Source organism: Cryptomeria japonica, chromosome 9 (assembly GCF_030272615.1).
Source record: "Cryptomeria japonica chromosome 9, Sugi_1.0, whole genome shotgun sequence".
Classification (NCBI taxonomy): Eukaryota; Viridiplantae; Streptophyta; class Pinopsida; order Cupressales; family Cupressaceae; genus Cryptomeria; species Cryptomeria japonica.
This window is the reverse complement of record NC_081413.1, coordinates 583,067,041-583,082,556: the sequence shown is the minus strand read 5'-3', so window position 1 is coordinate 583,082,556 and position 15,516 is coordinate 583,067,041. Positions and strand designations below refer to the sequence as shown.

At 35.3% G+C, this 15,516-nt stretch overlaps 2 protein-coding genes across 2 annotated transcripts; both read right to left on the bottom strand.

The window, feature by feature from the left end:
- Positions 1 to 12,620: 12,620 nt before the first annotated feature.
- On the bottom strand, positions 12,621 to 13,277 carry LOC131032525 (cytochrome P450 71AU50-like). The gene is made up of 2 exons (XM_057963536.1): positions 13,017 to 13,277; positions 12,621 to 12,890 (listed from the first exon to the last, which is right to left on the bottom strand). Exons 1-2 carry the CDS (start codon positions 13,275 to 13,277, stop codon positions 12,621 to 12,623), a joined length of 531 nt encoding a protein of 176 aa, XP_057819519.1.
- A 4-nt stretch (positions 13,278 to 13,281) lies between these two features.
- LOC131032526 (cytochrome P450 750A1-like) lies at positions 13,282 to 13,932 on the bottom strand. The gene has a single exon (XM_057963537.2). The coding sequence runs from the start codon at positions 13,930 to 13,932 to the stop codon at positions 13,282 to 13,284; it is 651 nt and encodes a 216-aa protein (XP_057819520.2).
- Between the last annotated feature and the right edge of the window lie 1,584 nt (positions 13,933 to 15,516).

The window sequence follows — 15,516 nt, the reverse complement described above, 5'->3', positions numbered from 1 at the left end:
TAGGGAACCTATGTCCACCTCCCTCCTTCATGTTCATCGGGGGATGGCCCAACAATAACTTCTCGACTTACTAGACCTGCACCCACGACTTCTTGAGCACATAATCGATCTGGATTCTTTCGCTAGAATTGGCATGGGAGGAACCACTTGATGGGGAGGCTTCAAGAAGACTGAAACACACAATGAGATGTGAGGAAAAATGAATAGGGGAGCCTACTGGGATGACATGGTGTTGTTGATCAGAAAATTCAAACTGACACAACAACTCTACAATCTATCAAACTTCAATCTCCAATCTTGAACTCATTCCCACACAAATCTCATTTATATGCACTCTCATGGAAAGCACATAGAGATGCTGCCCTACCACGTGCGTGCTTCTTCTACCCGCGGCCCATTCCTGCAAATGACCATGAGAATGATAATGTACATTCTTCCTACTTGCACTCCACCATGTTCAAGCCACTTCACATGGTAGACACACGAGTAGGAAGCATATTTACTCAACTATTCAACTCCTCAAACCCACGTCCCCAATCGATTTGGAGGGAAAAAGAAGCAAAAAACAAACCGTTACTTAACTATTCTACAAACACCGGACTGGGAAACAATTTTCTAATGTTTCTTTAAACATTATATACCTATAAACAAGGATTTAGTCTCTCGACCAGGTATGAAGATGAATCTTCTACTTGTTAGGTGGTTCCAAATGGGATATGCTAGTGTCAGATCAATGGCTTAATTAGCGACATCAACTCCCCTTCATGCCCACCAATTAGAGATGGGGGGGAAAGCAAGGGAGGGGGGAAGGGTTACCATCAATGAGTAGCAAACACAAGGGAGCGAATGGGGGCTACGATTGATCCCATCCTGAAATGCTACAATCTAGGCTAGGCGGGCGGGAAAGCAATGGATTGGATGAGCCGAGGTGGGAATAAGAAGTGTCTGATCCCACTACAGGTTGGGAACTATAGAAATCCTTGCTATTTAACTCATAAACCCATACACCCCTAACAAAATGTCAAACAGCTTACAAATGGGCCCAAAACATGCCCTTATTACATTAAATAATGCCCAAACTCGAAAATGCCTCTAAACAGATGGCAAACACAAAAACATAACAAAATTCCTACCATGACGCTAGAAAGTTTCCTGTCACCTGGTATCCTAGTATAGTCTCTCCTGCAGCACCACTTCATTCCATGGCTGGTTCACTGTAGAGGTGGGATTTTGTAATGGTAGAGGCGGGACGAAGAGGCTGGATTTTGTAATGGTAGAGGTCGACAGAAGGAAGAGGCAGGATTTATGAAATGAATTGGCCTTTTCTTTTTTTTTCGAAGTAATGCATGTGGTCATTGGAATTTTGATGACCACGGGCACTTTTTCTAAAAAAACCCAAATGTCATTGCCAATTCCTTCTCCGTCAAAACCAAATGTTACATTATCGTTGGAATTCGAACGAAATCGGGCATTTAAAAAAAAAAAATCAAATTTGATCACAATATACCTTCTCTGTTAGAAACCTCCATCAGAATATTAGGCCAAATGTATTAGTGCAAACATATGCAAAGACACACAAAAAAGAATAGAAAAAAAGGAAAATCAAGACAAAATGACAAACAAAGAGAAAAGACACTAAAAAACACCCTCCAAAATCTAAAAAACTAGACCTCAAGTCAACTATCCAAAGAAACCATGATATCAAAATGTCTCAATGACTAATATCATTCTTGAAAAATGCCATCTCACAAACACAAATGATCATATAAAAGAGAAAAGAATGAATCATCTCGATGAACTATCAATATTAAAGCTACGAGTTCATGAGAAGAAGAAGGGAAAGCATGAATCACATCAAATGTGTTTATCTAGGTGATCCATGAGAAGAATGACGAGATAGGGCATGGAATACTCACCCCTAGATGTTTTTACCTAGGTGACCCACTATGAGAAAGGACTTGGACTACTCGCCCCTAGATGTTTTTATCTAGGTGACCCATGTTGGGGAGGAGAGTAGGAATAGTCTAGCATTATTTAGTTAGTTCTACTCATCCTCATGCATGTGTGGAAGTGATGTCTTGTTTGAAGTGTATAGCATCCCATTTAAGAGTTTTTTTCCTTTGGTTCTTAGTGTGCCTAAACCTATTTAAGGTATGTAATGTAAATGCAAATGTCAAGGGGTGAATGACAAATACATGTCTGGTTTTGAGGGTATCCGGTGTAAGATATTTTCTTTGGTTTCGGTCATGTCTAACCCTATTTAAGACATATATCAAATGTTGTGTTTGGTTTTGAGTGTGAAGCATCTCACTCTAAGAGTTTATTTACTCTAGTTCCTGTTACAAGCTTAGGTTGTCTTTGCACCAAAATATCAACCTCTCAATGCCTGATACAACCACTAGACCTATAGAATCCATAGGAGGTTGTTAAACAATGTTGTGAATCTCCACAAGAGATGTTGGCCCACTGCCAATTATCCCCCTCCCAGAGTCACTCACAACACCCTACGTGATTCAAACCTATGACCAAGCTTTGATACCACTTGTTATAAGCTCAGGTTGTTGTTACACCAAAAGATCCACCTGTTAATGCCCGATACAACCCCACTAGACTTATGGAATCCATAAGAGGCTATTAAACCATGTCACGAATCCTTGTGAGAGATGTTGGCCCACTGTCAATAGTTCCAAGAATAAACGCCATGTTTAAGACATGTAAAATTGATATGCAAAATGTATAGTACAATATGATACAAAGGGAGTGATATGCATTCCCCTCCCCCTCATTAATATGTCAACATAGTTTAATGTTTATGTCTTAAGGAGCTAGAAACAAGGATACCATGCTTCAACACCAAGAAGATATCCTTTAGGCAAAAATGTCATAAATCCAAGCTAAAGAGGGTATAGTATTTAACAAATGATAAGATAGTTGAAAAAGACATATCTTGCAACATGTGTAAAGGATATCCTTGGAGGGGAAGAGATATTTTCTCAAAATATATCTACCTCCAAGAAGAGCTATCTTGAACAAAAATAACATCTTCTACCAAAAGAAAGGAAGGAGAACAAGAATTCTTACCTTCCTCCCATTGCTAGGTGAAAGGGATTCTTGATGAAGGATGACATACTTTTGAACCAATGTGAAGGATAATTTTATGATAGGTGTACATTACCAAGTGCAAAAGAAGTTATATCTAAGGACATATACCTCTTGTATAAGAGATAATTGTTGAGAAAACAACAACTTCACATAAGGAATGATACCAAATCATGAAATAAACACCACCTTACAAAGGAATGGTGGATCCTTAGAAAGGAGAAAGAGAGAGAGATCCAATGTGGGCCCCAAGTGTAAGGGAAATGAGAAGAATTACACAATCTTGTAAGGAGAGATTAGGCATAAGAAAATGTACAATATACTAGCATGAATAAATATCCAATGCAAGAAAAGATATTAGTATATGTAAAATAAAACTCAAAAGAAGAGTTAATATTCAAAGAGAGAGAGAGAGAGAGAGAGAGATCACATATTCTTCTAAGGAAGGATTAATCATAAGAGAAATACTATTGCAAGAAAGGATGTCAACACATGAAAAATGCAGCCCCCAAAGAGAATAGTGATACATTAGATAGAAAGAGAGAGATAGAAAAAGGCAATCTTGCCCCCAAATCAAGAGGACAAGGAGAATAACTACACATCTTCTAAAGAAAGGTTATTCATAAGAGGCATACCATTTCAAACATGGAATATATTCTAACAAAGGAACAATCATATGATTGCATGAAGGATAACCCTATGTAAGAAAGGACATCTTGCTATGAATAATTCAACACAAAAGAAAATGTAATATCTTCAAAGAGAAAGAGTAAGATAGAAGAAGGATCACAAGAACTATCTAAGGAGAGATCAGTCATAAAATATGTACCATTTCAAGAAAGGAATGGGTCCTAACCAGGGAATAAAAAATGTTCTCACATGAAGGATAATTACATGCAAGAAAGAAAATCAATTTATGAATAATGCAATCCATAAAAGGAAATGGTGAAAAGAGATTGGATAGAGATTAAAAAAAAGGAGCATTTTGGTACCCCAAGATGTTTGAAATTTAAAAAGGAACATCTATAAAAACAAAGATCCCCCAAAAAATTTAACTACTTATGTCATAGGGTGAGGAGAAACATGAGGGTGGAAGGAGTGCTAAGTCACTACCTTTTCACCTAGAAAGAGAGCAAGATCTATTGAAAGACATAGATGAGAACAATCGTATTATTCTTGAAGAAATTCCTTAAATAATTTACACTTTCCAATAGAATTATAACCACCATGATGAAAAAGATACTATCCATTTCCTTCTTTATGTTTATTGCTAAACTTCAGAAAAGGGAAAATAACTTTTTGTCATACTTCAATTTCCAAAAGATTCTAGTAGCTAGTTTTTCTTGATCATCAATAGTTGTAGGCTTATTCTTTTGAGATTGAGAATAAGAGTTATTATTATTGGAAGAAGGATTGTCATCCATGATTTTAACTTTAGCACTATCGATAAGTTCTTTTATTGAATTTTAAAAATTGGGATAATCATCGGCATGGTGATCATGAGTCTGATGAAATGAAAAAATAGGAGGTTTTGACGAAGAAACACTTTTATGAGAAAGAATGGTTTGTTGTCTTGCAAGATGATATTTGAAGTCTTGAATACTAAGGAGGTCATCCATATGAGACTTATTATTATTTCCTAGGCCTTATGTAGTAATTTGTATAGGAAGGTTTATAGAGACTCGAATTCCTTGTTCAAATTTTCCAAGTCCTTGTCCCCTAAAACCTTATTTTGAAATTATGGTAAAGCCACTCCAATATGAATCTTTTAATTGAGAAGGAAAGTGAACATTTTTAATAAATTTCTTTGAAGTTTGTAGTGTAAGGATGTTTAGAAGGAATGAAAGGATGAGTAGATGAAGAAGGAATATCTTGTGAATGAGGATTTGTTTTTCTTTTATCATGCATATCCTCTTTAGTAGATTGGGAAGGAAGGTCCTTGTTACCAAGGCCTCATCTTTGCTTAATGTTATGTAGGGATAAAGAGGCCTCATATTTTCTTAATGTTATGTGGGGAGAGAGATCATAAATTAAATGCATCACATCATCTTCTCTATAAATGTTTTAATGTTTAAAATAGGATTTTGGAGAATAAGGAGGATCTAGAGATATGGAAACACCAATATTTTGATCTTGCCCTCCTCGTGCAAGGGTATGTATATGAGAAGAAGATGGAGCCATGTTTCTATTCAATTCTTTCTTTTCATTAGTGAGATCATTTATAATAGAACTAGCTCTTTCTTCATTCACATTAGAAACCCTAGGAGAGGTACAAGTATTAGGTTTCTCATTGTCATCTCTAGGATTAGGATCTACAAAATCTTTTAGTTGATCTATGTATGAAATGAATTTACCCAGCAACATTGGCATAAGACAACATACATGATAAATGAAAGCTTTGAGATATAATTTATGAAAAAGGAATCAACTTGGAAATTCAAAGAAAGCAATATGTCCAAATGCTATGAATGAAAAGATGTAACTTAAAGTGAAAGAATCCATTATCCAACACATGATTATAATAAATGTTTGTAAAAAGAAATGTAATCATATGTGAAATAGCGAATAGATCGAATCCACTAATTTCCATGATGAATATTGAAATTTAAATCCAAGCAAATTAGGTGAAATAAATTAGGTTTTTATAAATAAAACCTCTTAATTTATTCAAATTGATGAGATTCACAAATTTGATTTTTTTTTTTTTTAATATTTAATTTTGAAAAATGTGAAATAAAATTTGACAATAAGAATTTAAAAGTTGAGATTTGGAAATTGAATTTGAATAATGTAAAATTTTAGAAACAATAATTATTCAATTATGCAACCTCCTAGGAAGTTTAAATTTATAATTAGGGCTTTGAAAATAACCTCTTCATTTAAATTTAAAATTAGTGTTATGTTAAATGACCTCTTAATTTTAAAATTTAAAATTAGATCTAGGATTGAAATTTAGAAATTGAAATAATTAACGCAAAATTGGGAAATGAACAAGGTTAATTATGGCTCTTTTAATTAACCACTTAATTATAAAATTTAAATTTGAAATTTGATCCAAGATTTTAGTTTTGAATTGGAATTGAAATTAATAGCCAAAATTGAAGTGTGGAATTAAAAATTTAAATAACCCACAAGGTCAATGATTAATTCAAATTAAACAATTCATAATGTGAATTTTGAAATTAAAAATTAGGGTTTTAATGAAATAAACCTCTAAATTTTTAAAATTTGCAAGGAAATCAAACTTGTAACTAGAAACTTGAATTTTTAACTACATACACTAAGATCTAAAAACAAAAATCGGAATCAATAGTTTAAGGAGTCAGGTTCACCAAAATGTAAAAGGGAAAATTTGATTTGGCAATTTGCAACATAGAAGGACAAATCACCAAATCAATTTGCACTTTGGGGGAGGAATTCCTTTACATTCAAAAGAGGGGAGGAATCCAGTAGATTAAGTCATAGATAAGATAAGAACTGAATACTAAGTGAATTGATTGATTATGATGTGTTTAGGCTAAAATGTTGAGAATTGAAGACAAATTTGAGAAAACAATGAGCTATGGATATGGGATTTTATTATGCACGTGGAATTTACTAGTATAAGATGATTCAAACCTACCTCTCAAAAATGCCCCAAAAAAGAAGGGAGTGTGATGTGGCAACACGGTCCTCTGAATTTTCTACACACCAAAAAGGGTCGTTTCATCTCTGTGTCTAAATCTTAATTTGAGAAGTACAATTACACACCTATTTCCTCCACACAAAAAGAAGGGGAAAAAGGTTGGGAATAGGGGTTTGCCTAAGTCGAACCCCATTTTTTTTAATTAATTATAAAAAATAAAACAGTATATATGAGTCTAGATAAACTCAAGAGCCAGAGATACTTGGCCGTAAGTGTCATACAAAAAAGTAGATCCACATGTCTAAATAAAATAGTAGAGAGTACATGATCTATCCTATACAATGCATACAAGTATGCTATCCTATACATATCATCTCTATTTTCCTATACATTATGAGACTTATACATATATGTTTAATGTGCATTACAATCCATCAGAACATAGTCTTCCATGGTGTAAACTTCCAGGGGTTGATCCATGAAATCCACCCCAAAGGGTCTTCCATCCATATGATAGTGTTTCCTTCCTAGGAGATAATTGGGATAGTAGCAAAGGTTTTTTCTTTGTTCTATCTTCAATAGTCATAGACCTCCCTAACTATGGTATCCAGCACTGAGGAAAATGGGGTACACTCCTTGTTATACTTTGACCATATGTATCCATATTATAGTTTTGATATGTATATCCAAACAAAGCCTTTATCTAGGACTCTACCAATTTTTTCTTTCGAGATCTTCATGTTCAATGAAACCTACGATGCAACATTGTGAAAAATAAGTCTCCTAAGAGACTCAATAAGCTTCATGTCTCTACTTTAAAACTTAGCCTCATTTTAACTTTTCCAAATAGTCCATAGTATTTACAAGTTAAAATAGAGTAGAAATAATTAATATCTTTTTTCATTCCTTTAATAAATCCATGAATAACATCAATATGAGAGATACCACTCTGAAAGTAAATGCCAAACATATTTCAGATTTCACTAGCATAGAGGCAATTAAAAAATATATGTGAAATATTCTTAGGATTTTTGCATAGTGAGAACATAGATGACTTATTTTGCAGATCTTTGATAGGTAATTTTTGCAATATCAGTAGCCATTTGGAACATTTTTGCCTAGCTAAAATAATGGAATGCCAATGATAGGAAAATGCCTTTTGCCATTCCTCCTTGGTATACTACAAATTCCAAACATAATTAAGTTAAACAAAAGTATCATCATTAGAATGTAAAGAATTATAAATCAATTTAGCACTAGCTCTAGGTAAAGGGGGGCCATTCATCTAGGTGTAGGAGGAGGACCTATGCTCTCTCACTACACCTAGAATGGATAGGTCCACCCTATCATAGGCAACTTTAATCAAGGATTAAGTCCTCCCATTGGAATTGGGGATATGAAATCTTTGTTGTAGAATGTCCCACGAGATAAGTGCACCATCACTAATGATATCATTGAATATTTTAATATCTTTGAGAGCCCAAATTTTAGTTGAGAACTCCTGGATGAGATCCAAGGGTTTGTCATTATGCAATAATTTTTACCAAATATATTTCTCACTAGCAATAGTATTGTTATTGTCAACTAACCCATTGTTAGCAATCAAATGCCTAGTATATTCCCAAGCCTTCCAAATAGTTTTGAATACTAAAGATCCTACTGGGGATATAGGGAGTTCGCTAACAATTAGGTCAACAAAGGGGATTTGTTTCCACCCTTGGTCTTATTTAGGAACAACAAGTTTAACATTGTTTCTCACAAGGATTTTTCAGGGTTCATCTCCTTGTAAAGCATGAAACATTTGTCCAGATAGCACCAACTCCATTTGGCAGAGCGTCACTTCTTGTTACTTTTACCATGAGACCATAGGAATCTTCTAATAACCTTCTGAATATCACTAATCTGATAATTTCAAAACATCCAAATGAATGAGTAGTACAAGGTTTCGGATGAGAGGATATTTTGACATATTTCCAATCTACTCACAAGAGAGAGATACATCTTGTTCCATTTGTTAAGCTTGCGGTCTAGTTTTGCTCTAACTCACAACCACATCTCCTTCAAACTAGGGTTAACTGCAAAGGGAATACCCAAGTACCTGATTTTCTTTGAGGGTCCTCCCCACTGAAATTCAAATTTAGATATCCACCCAAGAGTGGTGTCCTTCCCTCCCAACAACATGGATTTGGGAGACAAGACCTTGTCTCTTGAGACTTCACAAAGGATTTTCATCTTGTGAAGTAGGGACCTCAAGTTATCTTCTTCTAAGTGTAGAAAGAAAGTTGTGTCATCTGCAAATCGGACATTGATCAAATCCTTTTTATTGGAAAGGGTAATGCCTTGCACTTTGGGTGAGAGTGAAGCATCCCTAAGAAAATAGAACATAGCATCAATAACTATCACAAAGAGTGTGGGGGGCAGGGGGCAACCTTGCCTAATAGACCTGCTGAGTGAAATACTGAGTGGCATATCTCCGTATGGAATCAACCTTGAATGAAATATTGCAAATGCTTGAAATAAATAATGGAAAGGTATATCTCAAATGATTTGTAATGATTGATGATGATTCTTTACTTCTTGAATGTAATCATAAATGTTGTATGAAATGGCATGAACATAGCAAAACCCTAACACACAAACATGCTTGCAAATGAATGATGTGATGTTGCTCCACAATGGATAGATGAAGAATATGTAGCCTTGAAGACCTCTAAAAATTCTCGATGATGAATGCTTCAATGATTGAATGCTTGACTATAGTTCTCCCTCTTATCCTTGCCTTATTGCCCTTTTTTTTCTTATCACCCTATGCCAAACCAGAGGGGAAGACCTCCTTATATACTTGCCTGTTGTTAAACATATTAATTCTCTAACATAGGCTAACATGGACCAAGGTTTCGCGCTCAAATTTGAGATGAGGCTAAGGATCCAAATTAGGCCCAAATTAGGGAGGACCATGGTGTGAAACCATGGTCCCAGTGAGGACCAAGCCACAATGCCCTAGTCTTACCCAAAATTGGGCCTGGGTTAAGGGGTCCCAACAAGGCACGAGATGAAAATATGATGTTTATTGCATGGCAGAGATATCAACGGGTCTAGATCAAGCATGAGGATGAGAACACTAAGGTGAGGTCCCCAAATGCAGTCAAATTTATAAGAGGTACAATTTTAGGATGCTACAATGGCTTAAGAAGATATGGATTTAAAAATAAGGTTTAAAATGTCTTTCTGTAGGATTATTCAAAAGGGGGTTTTCATTAAATTTTTTAGAAAGGATGCCAACTTGCAAATGGCAATGGTTGAGAGGCAATATTGGTTAATAGGTAACTATATTGTTAGGGCTCTCAAGTGGTCACCTGATGACATTAGTGATGAGATTTTATCTCTTTCTTTCTCTAGGTGGATTGTTGTTAAAACCTCTCCCCTTTTCTCTGGAATTTTATTCCGTAAATTCTTGATTTTGTGGGGAACGTACTTAGGGTTGACAATTCTCTGACTCTTGCCCCCAATATGGATGCTAGAGTGCTCATCTCTATTAATCTAGGTAAAGACCTACCTAGGTTCATCAAAATTAATCTATATGAGGAACCCCTTGTCTATATTATTGATGTTTTGGGTGGCATCAATGTTTGTTTCTTATGTAGGAGGGAGAGGAATATTCATAGGAATTTTCCTCTCCTTTCCAAAATGGCACTGACTATCAAACCTAGAGGTATCACTCCTTCCTCTGGTAGTGCAAGGGCCTCTTGTGCTAATCTGCCCCAACTGCTCCAACATGTACCTTATGAGGCCTAGAATATTTTTCAAAGGTTGGTCTTGGAGAGTCTCAATTATCTTTAAGACATTGCGCGAGATGCAATCATTTTCCTGCCTACTAATCTTCTAAAACTAGATAACTCTCTAGTTTTAGAAGGTTTTACCATTGCCCCCTCTCCCCCAATCTGCTATCTCTGTTGTGCTATTGAAGCTAGGGAGAATCTAAAGGCATATTGTGATCAATTTATTTTCCCTAAAACTCGTAAGCCTAGGAGGAAGAAAATATGGAAATATGCCCTATAGAACATTAGAAAGATTGGGCATGATAGGTTTAATTTGACTGATGTATCCAATAGTTTTTGGATTCCCGCTCTTTCCTACCCTTTAGATAATATTGTACCTCAACCTATATTGTATGTGACTAGTGGAAGTGAAAATCATAATGGCTCCCTTGTGAAGTCCACTATTATGAGTATTGAGGGTACTTGAGCCTCCCTATTAATCGATTGAATAAGATAGCCTCTCTGGTTAGCCCCATGGGGAGAGTCGAAGCTTTAAATTTTTTTAACAACTTTAGTGCTCTACAAGATACTCCAATTGAGAATATTCCCCTTTTTGAGAATTAAATTTAGACTAAATATTTATCATAGGGTGTGCAACCTTTTCTCGTTGAGAAGAATTAGATGTCCTCTCTCACCCAATAGTGGAAATGAGAGAATCTTATTCTTGATATCCAACATTATAGACCTTATGAACCCCTACATCTCTCCTATATCAATAGAAGAGAGTGAAAGAATGAGGCTTTCTTTGATATTATCACTGTTGATCCCCATGCCGACCATGAGGTTTTCAGTGGAATCTAAGACTTGGCCATAGTTCCCTATAACAACTCTTGTGGAGACCCCGTCAATATGGTTGAATTAAACCAGGAAATAGAGGCTACAACCAATGATAGTTTCATTAGAGAAGAGAAACTTTCAAGCCCGAGCACCAATAATGCTAATGGGATTAAAGAAGTTGATGTGTTTATTCTTGCTAGTAATGGTCTTGTCACTAAACCTAAGAGAAAACGAGAAAGACCTAAAGGAAATGGCTCTCCTCTTCCTAGCAAAAAAGACATCAATAAAGAACTCCCTAAATATTTTGACAACTTCCAGGCGACCATAGACATTTCTAATTCCATTCTTATTGTACCCATTCTTTTTTGGTCTATGCTTTGAGCTAGAAATTATTAGTGTAAACTAGTTTCTATAGACTAGATTGGCATCAAGTAAAAAATATTCTAAAATCTATTTTATCGACTACATGAATTGTTTAGCCTTGTGTTCACATGGAATTACAAAAAAAATTTCCCTCCAGTTTTAAAAAATATCTTACATCACATTATTTTATTTTCTATTTTCAAACGTATTTGATAAAATAAAATAATAAAATAAAAAGTAATATGTATATGTCATATATTAGTCTAATTCATTGTTGTTTCTCTTTCAATTGAAATAGTTTTTAAATTGTATTTTCACTCTATTCGTCTTATTGATAATTCATTTTTAAATCATATGTTCACTTGTAACGAGACTCTTGCATATTAAGATATAAAATTTTAAATCACAAAAGCATTCCAACATAAAATATTCATTTTAAATCATATGTTCACTTGTATCAAGGCTCTTGTATGTTTAGATATAAAATATTGAATAGAAAAAGGCACACCACCCTATGAAAACAACTTTCATAAACATACAACACGTTATTTAAATCATATGTTCATTTGTATCAAGGCTCTTGCATATTAAGATATAAATTTCAAATCACAAAAACACTCCAACATAAAATACTCATTACTTATTTTTATTGTGATTACCCAACAACTAGTCCCAAAGAAGGGATTAATTACAGTGGTGGGATAGTTATGTCTACATCAGTAGTTTTCCACTAAGTGTATCCAATGTTATGGTGGCTCATTGGTGGTGAGCCTCCAAGACGGAAGAGAAGAAAGAGGAAATTTTCTCGGTACGCTCAATCCAAACACTTCATCCCTATCCACATCTCCCTCCACAGTCCAATGAAAGCAAAGCATGAGCTGAGCCACGACCAATTCAACAACAGAAAACCCCATGGGAATCCCGGGGCACCCCTTCCTTCATGTTCCAAAGGGCAACAATTCAAAGTGGTGGCCTTTCACATCTATTCTTGAGCCAATAAATCTCTCCGGCTTGAATTCTAAAGCATCTTCCCAAACGCTTTCATCCCTTCCCATCGCCCAAGCATTCACAAATAACCTTGTTTTTGGTGGAATGTAGTATCCTCCCACATTGCAACCCTGGGTGGACTCATGTGGCACAAGCAAAGGCTCAGTCATTGCCCATTCTACAGTTGTAGCAGATGCTTCTGTTGCGGCAGTTAGCATATCCTGTGTGAAAGCATTGAACTTGTCGGTTAGAGAGATATTAGACAAAACAAAAGAGCAAATGAATTACTTAAAATGTAGTCTCGGTGTGATGCTAAGGTCCATGAAAATCATTTAAACTGAACTGACCAAGATGATTGCTTTGATGTGTATCCGAGAGACGTCTATCTCGGGATTTTCACTCTCCGCCATGTCCAACATCACGACAACAATGTCTGGTTCTTCTGACTTTTTCCTCCTTTTCCGCTCAACATGCTCATCGATGAGCTTGTCAGCAAACGCATCGAATACTTTATGAACGGCCTTCATGCGGTGGCAGTGACCTCCCCAATCGAGAAAGGCAAGAGAGGGAATGAAGTCTCCAAGAACAACTACTCCTGCGAGATGCATAATCTCACCCACCATCTGTAAAAACCTCTGCCCTCCGCTCAGATGATGGTCGGGGTAAATTTTTTCCTGCAAACATTCTGCACACTATGTTGAGTGAGAGGGAGAAGATGGGCTTCCGCAGTTCGATGTAGCGGATGCCCTTCACGCTCTCCTCCCACACAGATCTCACAGTGGCAGACACCTCTTCCTCTCTTACCCACCTGAATGACTCCGTTCCCTTGGCCGTCAGTAATTCGATTGTGCACAGCTTTTTCATCTGCCGCCAGTACTCTCCATAAGAGCCTAGCACCACGTCTCTGCTCTCGTAGGCCATGTACCTGGCTGCCGATGAAGGTGGCCTGTTGGCGAAGATCAAATCGTGGGTTTTCAGAAATTCTTTGGCCATGGCAGGAGAAGAAGCCACAACCGTGAGTACCGAGCCCAGGCGTAGGAACATGATGAGCCCGTACTTGTTAGCCATCTCTGCCAGGGACTTATGAGGAAGGCTTCCCAACAGATGGAGATCGCCTATCAGTGGCGATGGCCGTGGCCCTTGTGGCAATCCCAACTTTCCATTGTTTTTCTTGCTCTTCTTTTTTGTCAGAAATCTGTATATGATCCAGAGGAAGATCAGTGAAAAACCCAACTGTACTGCAGGGGAATTGAGCCACGCCATATTTGGGTAGCACGGCTTACAAATATTTGATGTGAATTAATCAGAGTATTTAGCAGAACTTATTGTCAATAGCGAGGCACGGACCAAGTGTTGCTCGACATAATGGACTTTCGAATCGTAATTAGAAAACTAGACCGACTTTTAATAATTTTATACTATGTCTTTTCTTGTATATTTGGGTTCATAGGTCATTATCAGGTTGGGTTGTTCTTTCACGTATTTCTTAGTAAGAGTTGAATTTTATATGAGAGCTGTCTTTTAATCTAATTTTTAATAATTTTCTTAATTAAAGTGTTTTTTATAAATTCTGGATTTATGTTGATTAGGTTATATGATTCTTTATGATGAGGTTAGGCTGTCTTTTATGTATTCATTAGTACATAAGATTTATTTTACATGTAAATTGGTGAAATATTATTATCTCATTTTGATCTTGTTACTATTTGTTGAATTTTATATGACCGTTGTCTTTTTCATATTAGTTGACTTTAGTTTAATTTTTAATAATTTTCTTAATTAAGTCTTTTTTTATAAATTTTGGTTTTATGTTGATTAGGTTATATTGTTCATTATGATGAGGTTAGGTTGTCTTTTATGTATTCATTAGTCAAATATTATTATCTCGTCTTGATCTTGTTACTATTTATCTCTAAGACTCAATGCTCATCCTTAAATCTATTATTTATTATTTTACTGCATATTCCTAAATACATAATTAATATTGATTTTTTTCTTCTTTAGATTTGACCCTAAATTTTAAAATTCAAATCTTGTTGCATTTTTTTAATTATTTATTAAGAGTACACTAATGTGTGAATTATTTCAAATTACATATTATTATGATGTATTTAAGGAGTAAACCTAATTCAGAATGAATCATTTGACACATGTCTAGGAATCTTTAGAGCTTATATCAAATTCAATTGCAAAATGTTAAAAGGATATTGCATCAACATCCTAGGAGTATATCACATGCTTTGCTACTATCCTCAATCTTGGTATACTATTGTTGAATTTGTTCATCAAAGGTTTTGAATAAGGAGAGTGCAACCCTAACAATTTAGTATTTTATTTTAAAGGTGTTTATATATAATAGATCTCTTACTAAAGTTAAAGTGCATAATGCAATTGTGAATAGGCTATAGAGAAGATTTAGTGCACTTTTCGATTTGTTTTTGTTTTTTTGTGTCTTATATCATATGATTGTGACACTTGTCATAATGAATCATTTTTATTTTCTCTTTACATTTCCTATAAAAGTAAGACTTTTTATGTACTTTATGTACCCATTATATCATTATTCTATCATCTAATCAAGCATTCACTCCTTGCTACTTATTGTCACCTAGAATTTAATGCTTATTGAACTTAGTTTAGTATTTCAAAACAACAATGGGAATGATATCTCAAGTGTTGGACCTTTCTAACTTAAGATCAAACTTCCAACAAAGGTTAGTTCCTTTTTAAGCCTAAAATGAAAGTGGTGACCCAAATCAACATAGATCAATACTATAACCTACTCTTACTCTAATTATTCACAAGAAAAAAGGTGGAAGGAAGACAATAGAAAATTAAATTAAAAGA